The sequence below is a fragment of the Dinoponera quadriceps genome, unplaced genomic scaffold (genome assembly GCF_001313825.1).
Source record: "Dinoponera quadriceps isolate SergipeBrazil2010 unplaced genomic scaffold, ASM131382v1 scaffold2159, whole genome shotgun sequence".
NCBI lineage: Eukaryota > Metazoa > Arthropoda > Insecta > Hymenoptera > Formicidae > Dinoponera > Dinoponera quadriceps.
The window spans coordinates 1094177-1116726 of NW_014556477.1; the positions used below are offsets into that span (position 1 = coordinate 1094177).

At 44.9% G+C, this 22550-nt stretch overlaps 2 protein-coding genes across 9 annotated transcripts in view; one reads left to right on the plus strand and one right to left on the minus strand.

Annotated features, from left to right (window-relative positions):
• The window catches only part of LOC106747522 (histone deacetylase 5), a 114144-nt gene extending 94789 nt beyond the window's left edge, over positions 1-19355 (minus strand). For 2 of the 5 annotated variants that reach the window (XM_014625108.1, XM_014625109.1), the window contains exons 1-2: positions 18729-19315; positions 10028-10157 (exon numbers count right to left, since the gene is read on the minus strand). Coding sequence is in view for 2 of the 5 variants with exons in the window: in XM_014625114.1 (XP_014480600.1) it covers positions 10028-10064 (37 nt within the window). In the remaining 3 variants the exon portion in view is untranslated. Of the gene's footprint in view, positions 1-10027; positions 10158-18728 lie in introns of all 5 variants that reach the window. The other 3 variants (XM_014625114.1, XM_014625113.1, XM_014625111.1) reach the window with 2 other exon arrangements.
• Positions 19356-19467: 112 nt separating this feature from the next.
• Positions 19468-22530, plus strand: LOC106747525. 4 transcript variants are annotated; one of them, XM_014625121.1, is made up of 2 exons: positions 19468-21234; positions 21517-22530. In XM_014625121.1, the coding sequence occupies exon 2, from the start codon at positions 21520-21522 to the stop codon at positions 21967-21969; it is 450 nt and encodes a 149-aa protein (XP_014480607.1). In that variant the 5' UTR covers positions 19468-21234; positions 21517-21519; the 3' UTR covers positions 21970-22530. The 4 variants fall into 4 exon arrangements, with proteins under 4 accessions (XP_014480607.1, XP_014480608.1, XP_014480605.1 ...); XM_014625122.1 differs by having other exon boundaries at positions 21520-22530; XM_014625119.1 differs by having other exon boundaries at positions 19468-21160.
• The last annotated feature ends 20 nt before the right edge of the window (positions 22531-22550 follow it).

Here is a 22550-nt window from a genome sequence, read left to right on the forward strand (position 1 = left end):
AATAGGAAAATCTGCCTCCTGAGATTACTAAAAAAATTAATTCTCTTATTGACAGAGTTGGCAAATTTCCACATTTTTTGCTGGTCCATGTCGGTGACAAAAATTGATATTTTTCGGAAAAAACGGTGACAAAAATCGATTTTTTTTCTATTAAACGCGATAAACTCGCAGGAATCCTTTTTATTGATATTCTGAACAGGCAGCCTGAGGTGTTCTATAATCCCAACTATGATGCTGTGCGCAAAAATCCGCACGTAAAAACAAATGAGAAAGCGCGCGATTATATGTTAATACTCCTTATGAATTTTACAATACACGGTTGTGTTAAACAATTGGTTCTTTTATATAATAATATATTAATTCTTTGTATAGTTTTAGCCAGTTTTTCCCATTGGATAAAGTCCGAGACAGTAAAAACCGGAATTTTCCATAGTTTCTTCCACTTACTGAAATTTTCCGACCAACCGTGTCTGTTCACGTTCCGAAATTAGTAAAAAAAAAAAAAAAAGCGTCGCAATTGACGTTTTCGTGACTGAGCAGCACGTAACATCTCTCCTTTATCGTAAGGAAAGGAAGAAAGAGAAGGGAAAACAGAGAAATTAGAACGAGATAGAATCCTCTGGTGGAATATTCCGCGACAAATTGGACTCCCGCGTCGGTGTATAAATTAGAAACACGAGAATTGTAATTTCAAATGACTAATTCAACGAATTCAGCGAAACCGAATTGCGGGAAAGGAGCATGTCATGTGTCAGATTGGGCCAGATCTTGACACGAGTGTCTTTACCCGACGTTGAATCTCGCGGAGGTACGTTATTCGGATAATTTATTGTCGTTAGTTAGCAAGATTACTTATGCAAATATTTTCGGCCGAGATGGCACACATGGATGCTAATCGCGCAAAATGTTCCCCTCCGAGAGAAAGACAACCTTTCGAGCCGTTCGAGAAACTTAAACGATCCACGCACCTTCGTTGATGCAAATCACACGCTTCCGACAGATTGAAATACGTATCGAGCGACGGTTATTCGTTAACGGGGTACGATTTGGCACGAGGCTAGAGACACGTGTGTGACTTACTACGCGCCTGTTTTATTCGGAGGGATATTTCTTCATTAAAGAGATGCAAGCTCGCCACGGGGACACTTTCGGGCGTTCCTGCCGCGAAACGTACATATTTTAACAATCGCGGCGAAGCTACAACCAAACATCGGCGAAAACGAGTCGACGTGTACGGTTAGTGTATGACAAAAAAGTTGCAACCCTTTTTTTCCGGTGAGTCTCTCAACGCATCTCGTACCCAACAGGAAAATGCACCTCCTGAGAGTTCCCCTAAGAAACAAATTTCCCCCCTGGACACGGGATGCGTTCCAAAACTTATGAAAAAAGAAATGTTACGACCGTTTTGTCACTGACCATGCGTGTAAAAAAAAAAAGAGAAAAAAAAAACTGGGAGAAATTTTCGGTAAATTAAGACTCTTCGGAAGCCGTGCGCCGTTTAAATATAGGAAGCTCCCAAATAGATCGCGCGAAACGCACGCGGACGCGGATTCGCGTTTGAATGAAACTCCCGTTCGGATTGACGTCACGCGCATGCCGAACGTCGCCCATCGTTATCTAAGGAGAGACGCTTGTTTTGTGAAATCGCGCGCTACTCTTTGCGCTGCCAGACGCCACCGAAACTTCGAACCCGGAGGCTTACGTCGAGCGCTCGGAATAGCGAATCCCGGCCGAAAATAACTTCGCACTTTCGGTAATATGGCCATATGGCGCGGCCGCGCGATGAAAATACGCCTCGCGAGAAACGTCGAAGCCCATATCCACGTCGCCCATTTCACCGCTAAATGCGACTGGCCGATTTCGCCGAGCCTCCAATTAAAATAGTCTTCCGTTGAAACGGAGCCTATGACGAAACGCAGACCGAGCAGTAAGGTCCCATCGTTCACCGGAGAAGGTTTTCAATCGCTTGTCATTCAAGGATTACCGCAGCCTCGCAATCTTCGCTGATAGAAAATTCCTCGAGTCTAAATTTTAGTTCTACATTAAGACCTCACATGGAAAAACCGGCAATAATTTCCGAATTGCGGTATAATAACATTCATTTGAAGTATTTACCGTAGAACTAAAATTGTGATTCGGGTCACGTGAAGACATTCCATAGAGAGACAGACAGACAGAAAGAGAGAGGGAGATAGAAAGAGGGAATATTATAATAAAAATCAACGCAACATTTTATAATACCGAAATTATAACTAAAATTATGATGTATGTTGTAATCTTCAGCGATGATTTCATTGTACACATAACTAAAGATTACAACGCATATAATAATTTTAAACATAATCCCGGTATTATCCAGCATTACAAAATTTTGCGGTAATTTTTACAATATTTTCTACGTGCACGGAAATTAGAAATTACAGTCTTTATCACAGGAATATTGTATCGAGAACGTGTAAAAACAAATGAGAATCGAATTGCACCTCTAAATTCCATTTCCTCTCTCTCTCTCTCTCTCTCTCTCTCTCTCTCTCTCTCTATCTCTATCTTAGATAGAACAAAATATTTGGCTAAGTGTGTTTCCGTAATGTCCAATTCGTCTTGCTCTCGGGAATTCACTCGTCAGTTAAATTTGGCTCCGAGCGTGTACTTAACGATCTTAAGTGAGTCTTCCGGGGGGCGTCGTCGGGCACGATCGAAGAATATCTTGGCACTTTCGATCGCGCACCATCGCCGACGCGCGGAGCATACACGAGCGCTGCAATTTTGAGAAACCACCGATTATCCGGCCGTCTCTCATTTCCTCGCGCCAACGCAGCCGCTCGTTAAAATAGAAGATCACGCAGAGAGTCTCCGCAAACCCCCCCCCCCTCTCTTTCTCTCTCTCCTTCGCCCCCTTCTTTCTCTATTCACTTTTTCCCGTTTTTCCTTTTCTCCTCTTTTTCTACCTACCGCCGCCGCGCTTGCTTTCATAGTCGTATCGGTGGCTCGGTGTTTCACGGTCAGCTCGAGTTAGCCTATATAGTTAATTTAATAGGTTAGGAAAGTGAGTCGGCTGGAGCGGAGTAGAAATCATTAATGTCCCGTTTCCAGCCGTTTATTCGGATCTTTCTTTACGAAGGCGTACTCACATCCGAACCACGCGAAAGAAAGGGGGAGAGCGTGAGAAATGGCTCGGTGCGGGATAAGTATCCGCTAATGCGATTAGAATCTCGTGTAAGATCTCTACCGAGCTAAACGCGCTCCATTACGCTGTATCGCGAAGGAGTAGAGCCTTCGGTGCTTGCCGGACGATTTCAGCGGAGATTAAATCTGTACTTTATTTACGGCTCGAACAGCGCTAATGATACACCTTGCGCCTGCACTTTGGACGCGCGATTAATTCAGCGTCTCGCGCGCGTTGCGGAATGCAAATCCGCGGGGCGAAGTCGGGATACACGACGCTTGCGGTATCTCACAGTGTGCGGCCACCGAAAAATGGCACGAGTCCAGTCGCGACGTGCATTGCCGGTCTCAATGAGACGCGGATATAAAGCGGGGCGTATCAGTTTCCGCGAGGTCCTCGCGGAGAAGATGGCGAACAGCCGGTTTCTTCGCGACTCGCACGTCAACCGGAACTATATTCAAGCCGCCGACCGCATCATTCGTTTTCAGGACGGAGAGGAAACGTCCCGCACGCGATTCCGCGTTCAATAAAACCCGGCCGGCGGTTATCGTTTAAGGCCGTGTTTACGCCCCCGGGGTGCATAAAAGCGCGCGGCGAGGGACGGCCGCGGGGTTTATTTTGACAACTTGGCACTGCACTTCCGATTAATAATAGTCGTAAACGTCTCCCGCATATCTTCGGCCGGACAAACAATATATTTCTGTCGGCGACAGCTCGATCTGTGGGAGGTCCTGCCGTTGTGTCGTAATGATCGCCGTCATGGGAAGAAGAGAGAGAGAGAGAGAGAGGGGGTGGAAGCCACCTTCTTTCGCGTATCTGACTCCGTGTCGAAGTAAGCGACGTCGCCGACGTCGATATCGGTGATATCAATACTGTCGACGATATCGACAAGGCATACCAACATCGTGACTTTTGACTCGACGAGAGGCGCTCGCTCATCAAGGACGATATTTATAAAAAAGGAAGGTGCGGAGAAAAACGTCACGCGCTCTCCGTTACTCGGAAACTTAATCCTCTCTTGTGTCACTCAGTCTTCGTTTTTTATCTCTTTTACCGAGTATTATCCTAGTCCTTGGACAAAATTTTACCGATCTACACGTTGTTTCGCGCCGTTGACAATTGTACGAGATCGAAATATACATGCCGGTAATTTAATCGAAATAAATTAATTTAAGCGTCTCACTCTTTCTCTCTCTCTCTCTTGCGGTCCGCGATCATTCACGAACCAAGCGTCTCCGTTGCCTTACAGGTCCACGGATTCAGGTGCCAGGATCACCTGTCTTCATTCATGTGGAGGTAAGCCAGAAGAGCTCAGGCAGCGTCCCTCTAATTTCGGGGGAAGAGATATACACGAGAGCGCGAGAAGAGCGGAAGAACGGGGAGCGGGGTAGGGAGTGAGCTGGCTTCGAGGAACACCAGTTTCTTACCCAACCAACCGGCTGCCAGTATTTCATTCATATTATTATCCTGGCCCCGGTGGGACCTGCGCGCTTCGAGTTATTTCGGTTTTTCCGAAACACGTCGTCGCTGTCGGACGACTGAAAAACGCGCGTCGCCCGCGAGAGCTGTCATCGACGCGGGTAATCGGCTCACCGAAATGCACAGTGCGAAATCGCACGTTTTAATTACGTCCGTTAAAAATAAAGAAAAGAAAGGAATTCGAAGCTTTTGATGACTCGGTTTTGAAAAATGACACGACGCGTGAAAATGCTGTAACAATGAGCAAGAGGTGCCGCGTCATCTTCAGTCGATCGTCCTAGTCCGCCAACGACCGAGCGATCAAAATACTCAGGACCTTCAAGGCGGTCAAACGTACATTGCATGTGTCACAGGATTTTCTACTAGTTTTTGCTGCGCTTCAGAACACCCAGCGACTCGCATATCATACAGCACGTGTATCAGTAGGTTATCATTTCCATCGAGCGATCAAAATATTCCGTCAGCTCTTGAAATATGCAATCGGTCATTATGTCAACACGCGTTTCTTTGATGGAATCGTCGCATGCACGCGAATATCGATGCTAGTACCACGAGTAAATATTCAAAGTATGACGGAATAGTCGGGAGCTAAGATGCTGAATCAGGAAGCAGGCCGCCGAGCCAGACAGCGATATATCACATATTTTCAGATGTGCGAAATTATTCGATGCACAAGTGATTTCCGATTTAAAAAAATGTTTGACGAATTTATCGAGAATAAAAAAATACTCGAGTTGAAATTTATATCGAAATTCATAGTGCATCATCATTTGATAAATAATTACAGTTTCATTAATCAATTATTCGTCAATCTGTAGAAGAAATCCCGGGGTTAGATGTCCCATATTTTTAGAATTTCGAATTTACAACTTCTCAGGCAACTAATTGTTGCAACTGACTGTACAAATATAACAGAGACAGCTTTTTTGTGCTGCGTATATTTTCGAAACTCCCGACATTTTTATTAGCTCTCACCACGATCCTGTTAATCGTATATTTTGTAATAACCAAAATACAAATACATATATTGTATAATACCATCATATCTAAAGACTCCACTAGTTCTTCAAATCTGACAGAACTCGCAAAATTATTAGCTTAGAAATTCTATGAAGGAAAAATAAAACAAAAACGCATTATCATTATTTATACAGAAGACTCTCAGACAGAATAAATTATCCGAGACCACACAATTAAAATTGGCCCGACAATCGAAGTAATCGCGAGTGGTCGAGCCGGTAATAATTACCTATTTCCCGGATTACGCGTCACGGAGAAATCCGCCGAGTGCAAGAAACTTGGTGGAATCTCGGTCGCTCGGTGGGATTTAGGAAACCGGAGGTGCGGCCACGTAACGGCGACACGACGACGCGCGTCCGCGGACTCGATCGAGATGGGACGATGATTCAGCGCGCGAAATCCACGCACCGGGGGGGAAATCGTCGCGAAATCGCGTCGGGAAGGTCAGCAAGGCGAGAAAAGGGGTAACCGGGCACACGTGTGCCTGCCAAAATCAACGACTTCACCAAAGTCAAGTTCGACCGTCCTACGCGAGCGTCACGAATGTCGAAGGTCGCGGAGACACGATATATTCGGGGCTCTCATTGATGGCGCGATTAATTGACAGCGCAGAGAACACGAAGTCCGCGCTCGAGGTGAGACGATATTTGCCCCCTTGATCGCACGAGTCCTCCGAGTTCTGTTTAGAGACAATGCGCAAAATTAGCAAAATCGATCGGAGAGGAGATAATCAGGGAGATCGAGGTAAAAGCCCGGTTCCTATTATCTAACCGAAATATTACGTCATTAAATTACCCGTTTTTCTGCGAATTAACCTTCGATAAAGCTGTTCAAATTCTAATTCGGAATTACGACGGGAAATCAGTGTTCCTCGCGATAATAAGTTCGATATCGACTCTATCGGCGGGAGAGGAGAAAACTCCGCATTGCTCGTCACTTACATAGCTCACCGTTATCGCGCTGTGAATACGATTCTGTAACAAAGAGCGCGGAGTAAATCGACTAACCGCCCACGACGATCTAGTTGATGCGATCGAGCGTCCAGTATCGGTGGTTATGAAACACGTAACACAATATGGCGTTGGCTAAAAATAGAAGCACACTCGATATGTGCAAACTCACCTCGTATCTGCTGAGCTTCATTAGCCTGTGACCGGCTGCGTTATTTAATGTGTCCGCGCGCATCGCGGACGAGCGGTCGACGTTGCTGATCCTCGCAAATGACACCGCGTCATGCTCGTACACCGGAGAGTCGCGGGTGACGATGTTTCACGCCGGTCTCGTTGAATTACGCAGCGTTCCGAAACCATCGGATAATATTCCTCGGCGAAATTAAAATCGCCCCTCGCTCGCCGGCAGCGCCCAAGATAGCACTCGTTTTCACGAGACGAGATGCGCGGCCGTATTTTGGAATGCGATGCTTCGAAGCTTCGAATATATTTTTTTTTATTTAATACATGCCTATGTTCCGAGTGTCCGACACAAGCCGTCCCACTCGTCATATACTTGCAGTTTAGGTCTATAGGAACAAAAAAGTTCCCCACCATTTTGCAAACAACCACGCGAAGTTTCGAGTCATTAACCCTTTGCACTCGAGGGCTCCGCTATGGAGACAGCGCAAATAGCAAGAGCGGAATATCCTATACACAATAGTTTTTGTCCTTATGTTATGAACTGAAAGTTATTTGCATTGTCTCCATAGCGGAGCCCTCGAGTTTGAGGACAAATTTTAAATGGCTCCGCTCCGGGGCCCTCGAGTGCAAAGGGTTAATTATTGGAAATGGCTACGTATAGAGGGCCTTTAATTAACAGAGCGTTTAATTAATAACTCAAAAATTCGCGCGGCCACTCGCAAAATGGTAAAGGATTTTTTCCTTTACACTGACCTGAACTGCAAATATAACATAGACAGATAGAACGGTTTGCGCCAGACACCTTGTATAATATATCGTTACGTCATTTTACGAATGTCGAATGGCACAGATTCGTTCCAGTGACGAAAACTTTCGATTACTCGAGGCACAATTTGACTTGAAGAGAAAAAAATCTATTTCGAAACAACCGAGAGATCCGACCAGTATTATATCACTTGATGATTTCGGAAACACCTCTCTCTCTCTCTCTCTCTCCGTTTATCCCTCGAGGTTTCGCGTAATTCGCGCGGTTTCACGATCCGGCAGGTCCGATTGGGACGACCCGACCGCCGACGGAGATCATTACGACGCGTCGAAAGTCGGCGCGCGAGTTACGGTCGCGCGAATGATATGTAAATATGTCGAGCGACCAGGATCTCGTTTTCGCGCCGTATCTCGGGCAGCGGTGGCGTTACATACGTCGCTGCATCCCTTCGCGGCATGGGTCATCGTGGCGCGCATGGCGAAAGTGCAGCATGCTCTATTAATATAATGCCGAGCATGTACATATACACGCGGCCACGGCGCGGCCGCGTGCGCGCAAAATTCAGCGCGCAACAAACGCGCTATTTCGGGCAGCACCGGACAATAATATTCCGCCGGCGAAGCGTGCGTGCGGGCGTGCAGAGGCGGATTACGATATTTGCGGACCCCAGCCGCGAATTTCGAGGCTTCTCCTACCGAGAGAGAGAGAGAATGAACTCGTCGGGAACTCGAGACAAGGAACTCCCGCGTGAATCGAGCCGATGCATCGAGAGAAATCCCAATGAAATTATAATCATTTCCGGTCTCGACTGTATCTTCTTCTAGTTTTCACCCAAGCGATGGTAGCAGCAATATGAACGTAAGATTATTGCCATTGACACTGTGTAGTAACATCCGTTGGAAAAATGATTGTGACAGAATAATACGGGGGCTACCAGGAGTCGAAGCACGGATGTGTCATGTCATTTAAATATTAATATCGTCAATATCGCGCATCTTGCATTTGGTAAAGAGACATTTTTTGCTCGGATAATTTTCGCGCGATGAAAAGGGATAACGTCGGATTTGCGAGGCTCTGAAATTCCAGGCAGGCGCCTCGCGCGCTTCCGCGGTAATCCGACACTGCGGATGTGTTACCTTGGATTCTACGGGTACAAATGCGCGCTGCATTGCGTCGCGTTGCGTTTCACGCGTGTCGTCGTCGTCGTTGTTGTCGACGCAGTGGCCGAATCGCGCGTTTCGAACCGACCGGCGGGAATTCGCGCTATGTAAGCGGCATTCCGGCATTCTTGGCACCGCGGGCAGGCACGCGTCTCCGCAGATCGCGCGATACATTGTCGATTGTAGTTTTAATTTTCCAACCGTGAAGCCACGGAATTACCGGCCGCGAAAAAACGGACGACATGAGAGGCAAATATCAGAGAGAATAGCCGTTGAGAATGTGAGAATTCAGACATCGATGAAAAATGTTTGATTGTTGCAAATGAAATGACTGTTTTTCGTCATCCAAATTTCCCAGCTGAGTAGCTTGAGCTTTTTTCACGCAGCTGTCGTTGCATGTGTCATATTTGAAAAGTATATCTCGTCTTGGGTCTCTCGGGTCTTGATTTCGAGTAAACTAATCGTCGACGTTTCGCTCACGCATCCGATCAACTACGCAACGTTTTCCATTTATTTGACGCTCGTTTCGTCATCGGTCTCAAGACAGTTCTCGATGCTGCGAATGCAGCGGGCAAGCAATACCGTGGCTTTTATCAGACGTTATCCGGTCGGGCTGCGCGACGTATCGGTGATATGCCCCGTTAAATCCGAAACAACCGTGCGTGCCACGCGAAATCTCACAGGCAGCGGCGGAGCGAAAGGCTTTGTGAAAATATTCGCGGAAACAAAATGCCCCGGCGACATAAATTCGCCACGAGGCAGGTTTTTTTGACAGTCCGATCGATCAAGTTTCCAAAACGCCGCTGTCGAGCGCGCACGTGTGAGCATTTCTTCCGTCGATAATACTTGAAAGAGGGTACGCGATGACAAATGATCGTCCGATCGACGTATTGACGATGCACGCGCGAGAATCGGGCATCGATTATTCCGCTCTCGAGAATACTCACTGTCCGAGCAACAACACATTTTTTACGCGACCTCCTGTTACGTAAACTTTGCATCGCAATCGCGCGTTTGAAAATTGCTCGTGTAGAAATTGAAAGCGATATGACAAACCGACTTTCGACGCTGTAAACACGCGAAAGCGCGTTTCGCATTAATGCGCGTCGTTCTCATTATCGCGAACGAACTCGGGAATCATCGTCCGTGCAGCGAGGACAAAGTTTAAATTTTTATCTGAGGTGCGCGTGTATTCCGGCCGCGCGAGAGAACGTCGCCGCCGACTGTTCATTTCGCGCGTACTAACGAAAATCGCGTTACCGCGAATGATTGGAAACTTTTTCCATCTCGTCACCCCGCTCACCTTTTGCCGCACTCGTCGACGGATGCTCGCTGGTCATCCTGCCGCTTGAATATCCACCGCCGCGCACATCTATTCCCTCGAGGACGTCCCACGCTCGCGCTCTCTATTTCCACGTTACATCATCCGCTCTCTGAAACATATCAATTAATTCGATGCGGACAATTCCGAGAGAGGCACGGATCGTTATAATTACAAGACACGGTTGCAGCACGAATGACACGGTGGCGCACGCGTTCGCGTGTGTATATGCGACCGAAAGTAAGAAAAGAGATTAATTATATTATGAAACGGGCATGAGAAAGAAAAGTTCGACTGAGTTAACTTGACAATTGCCTAGTTTATTACCGGTTATTTGATACGCGTACCAGCTAGTAATTTTTTATTATATTATCTTGATATCGACCTGATATCGTATCAAGCTGGTGTGTCTTCTTGATGCATATTGGTGCCAGCTTGGTACACGGATAAAACGAATTCTGCTGGAATAGCAAATTGTTTGTTAATACGGTGACAGCAAAAAAATTTGTTCGGACAGTAAAAAGATTTTTTAAGAATATTCATTGCTATTTGCTGAATATATGGACAACAAAACAATGCCAACTAAATTTTATTTCACTTTATGCGAGAGCTTAAAACTGAATACAAAAGATTGGTTAAATTAACTAAATTTCAATTGCATTATACGGACAGCTAATTTTTACCTGTGGGAACTAGTTTTCAGCTGTGTAAGCTAATTCCTTTTTTTTTCATGAAGGAAACGCAGGAAGATTCTATACGGGCAAAGCCGGTTTGGCAGGATATGAAAAAGAGACTTGCGATGGTAATTTTGGTGAGAGATGATTTGTCGCACTAGTCTCGATAATATATTTTAACTGGCCACAATTAGGGAACCGAGGGACACGTGTTGGACCTTCCCCGTGACACACCGGAATTTCTGTTTGGCACGCGGTGCGAGAAGGAAGTCCGCGCGGTTGTCATCTGGATATATTTATAACGTATATCGACCAAGGCGCCAAGGCGTTGCTAGCAAAAACAAGAATCGTGACTCGCGGCCGCGAGGATTACGTGAGAGCCTGAGAAGATATCGCAACTACCAGAGCGCGCGAGCGTAATACTTAACTGCGTCGACGTGTGGATTCTATAACGAGCGTGCGAGCGAGCGATAATCGATGACGCATACTAGATTGTGCTCTCTCATGTATGTACGAGAATTTGGATATCGTTCAGATAACAGGTTCGTATGCTTCATTTTTTTTATCTCTGTATAGTTTAACGCGTCACATACATATGTTATGTCCAAAAATACGTCGAGCTACGCTTCGTTATCTGAGAGAAAAGTCTATTAAATAAAAGAATATTATCTACGAAAATTAATACTTTTCTGTAGACAATACTTATCTAGAGAGAACGAGAGGGAGAAAGAGAGAGAGAGAAAAAGAGAGACAGAGAGAGAATGAGAGAGAGAGAGGGTAGGGGTGGGGAGGGGGCGCAAGAGAAAACAAATCATTTATTTTAAACTAGCACGTGGAATATTTTTGCAACATTTACAAGTCACTTTGCGCACGGAAAATATTTTCGCACTGAAAAAAGGACTGGTAATACTAAATGCATTTAGTTAGAGATTTCGACGGGATATTTGATAATTGTTACGAAATTTGGTATTAATGATCAAATATTTAGATTGGCCTGCAATATGAACGACTTTTTTTTAGAGTTGAATCAACTAAATAAAATAATAATACCAAATATTTAACATCTATTATCAAATATTTGATGATTATTACTAGATATTTGGTAAGTATTACGAAATCATTCAATTCCATTCTTACAAAATATTTGGTAACTATTAGTATATATTTATGATTCTCTCTCTCTCTCTCTCTCTCTCTCTCTCTCTCTCACTTTTTACTCTTTTTCTCCATACAAGGATACATTATAAGCACGAAATATAAAGACATCACGAGAACTTGTAGGATTTGTCGGTTACTAAAATACTGAAGTAAAACAACACGGATCGCAGTCAGTACTTAGATATAACCACTACGAAGTTGAAGCTACGGAGGATTTTTCCATATATAGAACGATGAAATTTTTTAAATAAAATGATAATAATAACGTAAAACAATTTTCCTTACGGGCTATATATTTAATAATAATTACTAAATATATCTCATTTTCTGCTATCTTGATATTAATTACCAAAGTTTAGTTTAATGATCTAAATGTACAGTTCAAGCAACTAAATCTTGATTCTTAAAACTATACATTTATTTCACTTGATCAAATTATTTCGTAATTGTTGCCGAACTTTTGGCCTGCAATATTTCACCAAATTATTTGTCAACAGTCGTCAAATTTTGTTGTACATTACCAAATCCTTCTTTCAGTGTGTGCGGAAAAAAAGGGAATACTTTCGAGGCCGCGGATTTTCTTTTTTTACTTCAATGTAGTCTTCGTTTAAAACCCGGCCTTTTTTCACGTACATAAAGAGGACACGTTATTTTTGGCGCCACGTGCACCGCCGAATCGGGAAGGTGCCGCGAGATAACGAAGAGACGGGGGAGAGACGCGAAGAGATACCGCGGAACGACTTTCTTTCTCACCGCGGTTGCGATATCAAACACAGACACCACCTCGACGCTGACCCAGTTGTCGCCGCGTATAATCGAAAATAGAACGAAGCGGAACAGATCGGGACGGTGCGAGGCGGCGAGGAGGAGGAGGAATCTGTCCCCGGATCTCCCGATGATCGTCGGGACTTTCCTGACTTATTTACGCCGCGACGAATCGGGCACGGGCCGTGGAGACGGGTGTGTACAGGTTGGTATTCCCGTGACACCGACGTGAGCCGTCCTCGGTAATCTTAGCGGACTATTAATTGAACGGGCCCGGCTGGGTCACTCGCCGATGATTTGCACTTGAAGTCTCCCCCGGACATTGTGATCGTAAGATCGACCGCAAATTTTAGCAGCGGAAATCACCTCGACACGCGAGCGTGATTATATTATATACCGCAGAGATCGATGGAAATCTCACCGCGCGAGAACTGCTGATGAATTTAATAACTTGTCAAACTCGAGTCACCGCGCACCACCAGTCGGAATAAACTTGCAAAAACCCCGAAATTTTGCGTAAAATTCAAACGGGTTCGCCGAGCCGCTTGGGTCGGGATTTTTGACCCTATGTTGATTTCTACAACACAGTAGGAGCTAAAATAATGAAAATTAGGTTCAATATTCCTATTTTGACTGCGATTATAATTTTCATGAATTCCCATCTTCGCTGTTTCCAGCGTCAAAATAGGTTGTCTCGAATCACTCAAACGGATTTAATGATCGAAATATCGGGAACATTTATAGCTTCAAGGTAGCGTTGAAATTAAATCTGTAGAATGAAAAGTTCAAGAGACAAGTCGATAAGTGTATTAAGACAACTTTATTTTCGTAATATAAAGTTGATTTCACAGAAATGAACGTTTATTTAAATATAGCGAAATAAAATTTTATTCCTAGCGAATAAACCAATTAATAAGAAAACTTAGATATATTTCACAAAAATACATATTCCATCATCACAGTAAATTCTTTTTCTAACCAATAAATATCGAAGAAAATGTCACGAGAAACATTTACTTCACAAAATTTCCATTTTTCTTTCTCAGTGTGCAGTATCATCAAAGTAGGTTTTTACCACATAGAAGAAATAATATTACTTGATCCAAGTAAATTATTTTCCATGTAAATTATCCACACTAAAAAACGCATTTAGTTGACTCAAACAAAATTCTTATTTGGACATGGGCAAACAAATATTTTGGTTGTGAGAATCGAAGTTTGATTCTCCGAAAGGCTTGGTGCTTCAAAAATGAACACCAACCGAGATTTTTGACTTGAGACGCAGCCTCCAGCAGCGTTAATCGCTCGCGTTGGGCTCATTGGCAAGCCCGATTTTCGCAAATCGCACCGAAATCCATCGCGAATAATTCGAGCGATACGCGCTCCCCGGTCGGCGTACGTTCGGCTGGCCATTCGCGAAAATATCCCGCGGTCGCAATAACCCGACTTAATTACAAACGCGGAGCGAACTAATAATCAGCGATCACGCAGCTAATAACCGTCCGTTCGCAATAATTTGACGGTCTGCCTTCGTCGAGAGCAACTCGGAGAAGTCGGGCGGATTAAATACACGACCCTCGTCGATACGACGCGCTGTGATTTGGTAAAACAAAAGGAGAGGGGGGAGGCGAAAAATAGGAAAGAAAAGAATAAGCGGTTGCGCACTTCGCAACATGGTACTGGCCGGTTGTTTCGAGACGAACATGAAATTTTTCGTCACGTCGCGTGAAAATAAACCGCACTCGATCGATTACGGCATGTGAAACGAGCGGAAATCTTCGCCGGTCACAAAAATTTTCCGCCAACATGTTATAACTTATGCGAACGTCGAAGTGACAATTTCGTCGTTTTCGACCCGCGAGAATCCTCAATAAATCTCGCTTTCCGGTTAATCAAAAGAATCGAGTTACGCCGTATTTGTGTGACGGGTGAACCGCCGATTATGGATTTGTATACCGATTCCCGCGCGATGCGCGGGAGCTGAATAGTAATTTCTGTCGGCGATACATAAAGCGGTATTGCTATTGAATGATTAACGATATTTCGTTATAATTTTAAATAATTTTAAATAATTCCCTACCCTTCTCCTACCTCTCTTCTCATATTATACTATATATAAAATTTTCCGATAAAGTATATCGACTAAATATTTAGCGGATATTATATAAATACGAGGCAGCAATTAGCGTTGCCACTAATCGCCGAGCCAGTAATTATCTATTTAAATACAACCCGATAGCTTTACTAAAACAGTTCGACTTAATGCACTCGAGAACTCACTCTGCGTAATATTTGTCGCCGAAATATATTTTGTACGTGTGTGCTCCGCAATAAAAAGAGAGAGAGAGAAAGAGAGAGAGAGAGAGAGAGAGAGAGAGAGAGAGAGAGAGAGAGAGAGAAGGAGGCGATAATTCGTCGTACGCTTAATTCGACGTCGAACAATAACGATTTATTGATAATATACACTCCGCGCGCACGCGCAACCGTGAAAGTCATAAAAAATCGCGCACTTACCTCCGAGCTAATGGATTGCTGTTTACGAAGGGGAGGGGCCAAACGACGGCGCAATTTTTATGGACAAAAAACGAAATAACGCTTTATCAACGCGCAGTCCATTTTTCAATAGGAACTGTGTCGCCGCTCGATAAAACTAATAATACCCGCAAAATAAATATTTTATTTCTGATGGCGCGCGCATACTTCACAGTTGCACGGTTTTGCACGGCGTCGTTGTCACTGTGATAAAAATAAACGCGATAGAATTGAAGAGAATGACAGACAGACGGAGGAAAAAAGACAAACAGAGACACGGAGGAGTGTGAGGGGGGAGGGGGGGAGACGAAGAGTGGGGGAACAGAAATGAAAACGAGAAGAGAAAAAAAAATTGAAACTAGTTATTCAACGTCAAGCGCGGCGTTGCATAATTGTGCGATGTCTAATCAAAAGTTCGCAGCGCGACCACCTGCTTGTCGATCCCTAAATTTAATTATCGCCATTATCTCCGCATTATTGATTTCGTTTTCGCCCATTCGTGCCCATGACAGCCGGATGTATCGCGAATTCTCATGCCGCTCTCTCGCTGGCACATTTCTGATTTGAAATAATTACGCAGCTATATATCCGCGCATCGGCTGATATATATTGATCTCACTCTCTCTCTCTCTCTCTTTCTTTTTCTCTCTTTCCAGCGACCGCCAATCTAAAAATAATCTACGAAATACGTCGTAACTCATCGATATAAAAAGAAAGGAAAAGAAATTAGCGGCGCAGGAAACGTTTACGTTACGCGATTTCGAGCGCGTCGTAGACGTTCGCGGTAAAAACTCTCTTCTTCGAATTTGAGAGCAACTTCTAATTTTACGATAGATTTTATACGCGATAGATTTTATACGCGATAGATTTTACATGACGTGCGACGTCGAGAATTACGCTCTCATCATCTCTAATAAGCGTGAGGATATAATTCTCATCTTGCGTTACAGCGTCCAAGATCGAACGTATCGAAGTTACACACGTGCTGATGAATATTTACACGCGATTCTTTTTCTTCCCTTTTTGCTGGCATTTACGTTTACGTAATAACAGCTGATAAAACAGCGCGATCTCGATAATATCGCGTCGATCGCTATGCATGATAATCGCACTTACGATACAAAATTCCGAACGTGGAGGAAAAGATGGCATATCGAAACACGCGCGAATTCGATTGGCACGACGTTGGTTTCCGTCCGGTTTTTCGCCGACTCAATTGTACAATCCTACTTATTTATTCGTGAAAATAACAAACGTCCCGCGATCGTACACGTGCGCGGTTTTACGCTTTTTATCCGAAACGACGCATCGCCGTCGGGGTGAAATGCGTGGTGAGGAGACGGGCAGATGGGAGGAAATAACAAAACGAGGCTGGGGCTGTGCGGTTTTATCGGTCTTCCATACGGAATTAATTCTCGACTTGTTACTTAATAAAAGCGGAATTTTTATTTATAACCCCGGCTTCCCTATAAATTCTGACCTATAAGGATAGTAAAAATAACGTCCGCGTGCGCGACGCGAATAAAAAAAGATATAAAGGTGAAGTCCACGCGCCGCCGTTCATGATGCGACGTTAGTGCCGGACTGCCGCCCTCGTAATAACCGGCATTAATGCCCCGCGGTATCTACGTGATAACGTGCAAAAAGCGCGCCTCGCTTTTTATTAACGTAATGTGGCCGGTGGCGTCGCGCTGAGCGCTTCGCTCGAAAGGCGAGCGAGCACGTACGGTGAATCGACGCGGATTACGGGAAGCGGCGGAAGAAAAGGCAAGAAAAAGGAAACGAAAGACGACGAGAAATGATTAAACGGATTAATTATCTGCGAGATTAACAATCTTCTCGGCGATGCGAAGCAAGAGAGAATTGCGCGTGATCTTCGATCGTCGGATCTCGCCGTGGCGTGGGGGATCACTGGGCGAAACCCACGGCCACCTTGATTTACCTTCTACGACGGAGAGTGCGTGTAAATCCCGACATTTTTAGGGTCGATTGGAAATTTCACGGGGCTCGTCCCGCAGATGCTCTTTCTGTCGCAGCCAGGACTCGACATTATTTCGCGCTCGATGGAACAGAACATCGAGCGTACTCGCGTTATTACACGCCCGATCCTCCCCCCTTCGTTGTTTGTTCTTCGTTACGTTTCTTTTGGAAGCGAGAATAGATGCAGAGTGTTATTTGTGAAAAATGCCACCTGCGTGCGGTCGATTTTTTTCACGCACGACGACCGGCTGATTTTTAGCAATTAGACAACGATACATAAAAAAATTAATCTTAAATCAAGAATAGATATTCTCGTATATAAGAATACTATAATCCCTAATTGAATTTGCATCGATGCAAGTATTATTACTTGCACTCAATTCAAGATGAAAAATCCTCCTTTTAATTATAATATTCTTGCTTATGCGTGAGAATGTCCGTCGTTGATTTAAGACTTTTTTTCCCACGTGGAGAGACGAAAGTAACATAGAAGGACACACATATGTACAGTTTGACCTACACGGGTGACCTACGTTCTACATAGTATGTCCCAATTGTTGAACTGATATATCACGCTATAATAGAATGTATATAACAGCGTCAAATTCGCACAATAGCCTCGAATAAACTACGTCAAATTGTTTCGATGCTGACTTTTTTCACATGTCAATAATTCCCCTCTCTCTCTCTCTCTCTTCCTCTCCTCAATGGAGATATTACGTTGTTCGTTGCCGATTGCGAATATCACCTCATCCGCGCGTGTTTGCCTCCGCGGGCGAGTCGTTTCAAAATCATAATCATTGACCTCCCGGACGTAGCGTAATATTCTTCGTATTTACGTTTGCGCTTACGAAAGGTCAGTCGCTCCACCATGCTTATCTCGGCGAGAGCGCGTCATGGTGAATATCGATGGAACCGGGAGGATATCACGGCGTTACAGCGGAGCGTCGCTCCGCTGAGAGCGCGCGCGTAAATTCCGAGCGAATTCCCGAGATCTCCGAGAGCGGTTTACGAGCAAGTACGCAACCCCCGCGGCTGGGGTGGGGCGGGGAGATTCCACGTTTTATCGCGGCGACTTGACGCGCGTAGTAGCGCTCGCGAATTCGAAAGGTGCCGGCGTTCCTCGAACTTCTCGCCTCTCGGTGCACGTCTGTTTCCGTTCCTCGCGAGGAGGCCGCGCGCTCACTCCGCTAAAATTACGCACCGTCGGGATTCACCGTGCGTTGACACGTACTAGAGCACCGTTTTCTCCCCCCGACCTAGGGCTGCGGTGGAAGAAACTTTGTTCCTTTCGAGCGATAAATTCCTTCAGAGCTGAGTTATGTACCCGTCTCGCTTGAAACGGCAAAAGTGCAGCCTAGTTCGGTAAACAGAGCCGACGTGTCTCCTCGTCTCCGTTTATTCGCGTCCGACGTGCGCAATTACCCGGGGAGCCGGCGGCGATCGCACGCGAGAAACTCGATTCGCTCGCTCGAGAGAGACGCGACGGTGTACGTTGACACCGTGTTGCGGTATGCGCTTGTATGTGTGTATACATGTGCGTGCGTGTCGGTGCGACTTGCGTTCGTACTTACCCGCGGCACGTTGCCACTCCGCCACACCTAAGACCCGCGGACGTCGTCGTCCTTCAGCAAGGATGATGGCACGCGTCCGGAGGGCCGCTGCGCCGAGAGGTACGCGGGTAACGACGGCGTTTTCGACGAGATCGGCGCGATTCACCGGATACTACTAGCCGCGTTCTCTCTCGCTCGCGCGCGCGCGCGCGCGCGGGGATGCGTGCGTTTCGCGAGCGTGCGTGCGCGACGGACACACGGCGGCGACACAAAAACAATGCGATCGCGCCGCTACCTCGACGCGGCTTGCCGAACTAGGTACGCGAAAGCGACGATCAGGAAGCGGCTGAGGCGCGCGTGTGTGCACGTACACCGACGCGCGAGACACGCACGGACACGCGCGAGAGTCCGTCGTAGCCGCGGCGGCTGCACGCATGCGTCGTTGTCTGCCGGGAACGCGTTCCGTAACTACGGGCGTTCTCGCGCACGGTTCTCCGCTTACGATTCGCAGCACAAGCAGATGCGAGCGAACGTGGACCGCCGCCACCGTGGGGCGAAACGCGCGAACCCCGACTAATCTACCTACGCGCGTCCCGAAGCCCTTCGGCAGCTTCCGCCGGCGCTCGCGAGCGCTCGTCGGCTCGATTCAACGCCGAACGAACCACCGTCGGGAACCAGCGGTGGCCGTACTGGTGGTCGTCGCCCCACAGAGTTTTCCGCGGGTTTTTTCACGCATCCCCGGGAATCGGCGCGGCCCAGGGTGGAAGTAATGACATCGACGAGGCGGAAGACGTCGAACGAAGGGAGAATCAAACGGAAATTCGCGATGGCGTCGCGAGTCGTTGATCGCGCGTAGCGAACGCGCGAGACTTTTGTTCGCGATAAACCGTGAATTGTAATATAGCTAATATTGAGTTGGGATTAATGGAGTTACTTGTCGCGATATTAGCGAGGAATGACCGAAGACAGTTGACAACTGGTGGCGTTCTCCGGTGAACTCAGCAATCGGTCGGAATTGCCTCACGACCGCGAAAACGTGTAGTATCCCGGCTCAAAGTGCGCGTCCACTGGCGTCAACGATTCGGTATGGTGTCGTCATCTAGCGGGAGCGCGTGCAAGTAACGATGCCCGTGGTAAAATGGCTACGTTCGGCGGAACGTTTATCTTGCGACTGTCGAAAGTTTTCTGAGCTGAGATTGGATTATCCTCTTAGATCTGGAGGAACAGTCCAATCTCAGCAGAAGAAATTTCCAGCAGTTGCGAAGTAACCGTTCCGCCGAACGCAGCCAATGATGAGACAGAGAGGTGGATTTGCAACCGCTCGTTGCACACAGTTTATCGATACTTGTAAATACAGGAAGTACGAATTGCCTTGTTGGTAATTCACTCGTCACGCAAACGAAATTTCCGACGTAAGAATAAAATTTAGGACCGGGATAATCATCTTCAGATAATGCGATGTTTAAAATCGAGGCATGAAAGCGCCCAATGTTCGCACACGTACACGACACGCGGCTTTGTGTGCGTCTTCCCTTCACGTACCCGAGGCCGCTTCGTGGGATCTCTGATTGCAACTGCTCAGCTAGGTGGCGTATTTCCTTTCTTATTATTATCATTTGAAAGTAAATTTGAAAGTAAAAAAGACACGAAGTGACTTTACCGCTGGAAAATGCGTGCGACGAACGTAGTTTGGCGCACTTCTCAGGAAACGTACTGTCGAAAAGTTGAGATAGTAGTGCGACTAAACAGTTGAATCGGACATCACTTTTCAAGTAGTACTACTCAACAGCGGGACAAACTTTCTTTTATGATTCTCGAACACTGAACAAGGAAACGCTTGTCGCGTGGCGATATATCACATATTATGCGACGTAGTATATTATACGAATAGCCAATCAATGTGTCACTCAATAAAATTAAAAATTTATTGGTTACCGCGTTGTTTTTTGCTACGCGCAAGCGTTTCCGTGTTTTACGTGCAAAAACCATTGCATCTGCTTCATGAAAAAATAGGCACAATTTAATGAGTCGTAACTTCGGCAAGAATAACGATAACGACGTGGCTCGAAAAACATTTTAAAGCTTGAAATCTCTAGATTTTAACTGTGTTAATATCATAATTTTACGATTACGCTTTATCTTCGAAAAAGAACAGCGACTGTTGACGTCATTTCTACTAATTACTTTGGCAGAGCGCGATGCAACACGTGACACGTGATATCCAATGAGCGTACTGCTCTTCTAGAAGAACATTGAATATCATTCGTTACGTGTCGCGTCACGTATTGCATTGGTCCGCCGGAGCCGTAAGAACACAGTTTGGTGTACATTTTTTGCACCAGTGTAGAAAGTTTCATTGAATATAATCAATTATTTATTATCGTGTTTGTCGTGTGGGAGCGCGATTACATTCATCACTCCGAGGAAGTAATTGAGATAAAGCAAGCAACATGGTCAGTTTTTAGTACGACCTGTTGGTTGTTGAGCCTGTGATTAAGTCCTTTATTTAGTTCTTAACTGTTTGCATGTGAGTAAATATTGTGTTCTTTCTTTTCTGCAATACTACGCATCTTACTGTAAGTTTGTAGCTCCCCTGTCATGCACAGTAGCATTAACAACTCGAGCTAATTTGATCGTTAGAGATGGCCGGAAAGCTTTACAATTATATTATATTATTTAAGAAATATTTTATTTAAAAAATTCTGGCGCTAAAAAAGCAACCGTTAGCATTCTGTGTGACTCCCAGAATTAATGTGCATCAGGTGCAAGGTAGAACTTTGACAGATTATTAGATCAGGATCTCTTGCAGAAGATGTCCTGGTTGTTTGGTAAAAAGAAGCACAAGGATTCACCTTCCGATTCTACTGAAGAGGAGCAACCTTCTAGGGATCAATCTGATGACTTTATAGTAATTGAAAAGAGGAGGACTTCGTTGCCACCTAACGTCGGTGGAGAAAGCACATCACAATCCAGTGGATTATATCCATTTATAGGTGGGACACCTACTACTTATCCTGCCATGTCGACCGGTAACTTGCCCAAGTTGAGTCAGCAGACGGACGCTCCTCATTACCTGAGCGGTGTGCCATTTAAACTGAGCAAAGAACTACAGAGTAATATGAACAACGACTTAGATATAGACGGATTAAGGATTAGCGAAATATTATCCTTCATTGAGAGATTAGAAAATCAAAACTATGATTATGATTTCACCCTTGAAGAGGGTGTCATCGCAGAAATGGATAGTAGGAATGATGAGTAACTTGAAATATGAAACCCCGTGGATCCTAATTTTTATACAAAGAATGGAAAACATAAAAATTCTATGAATTAAGGAATTAAACTTGATCATAGATACAGCATATTTTTTAATTATATAGTTCCTTGATAAAATCTTATTTTCCAAGAGAGGTAATTGCATTGTAATTCTCGCACAATAGATATTTGGTTTTTTTTTTATTGCGAACCCTGTGTTTCTAAAATATACTCTTGTCTTTCTCATGGCCATAATTAAAAACTTTCTAGGTATTCATAGGGGATAAGTAATATATTGCTATACAAATATTAATGTTGTTATATGGTTAAATATATAAAAAAAACTATTCGCCAAACACTATTATTAATGCGAGAAGAACGCACTATTTAAAGTTTATTTCTGAACACAATGTTAAGAAGAGGTGATTTAATTCAATGCCATGTTTGCACATGTAATATATGCATGTTCGATTGTGTATATTTTATAGAAAATGACTGTATATTAATTATATTATTATAATAAATGTAAGGAAAGATGTGTACAAAGTAATGTATACGTCAAGGAAAATATATCTTAAACTTAATTTT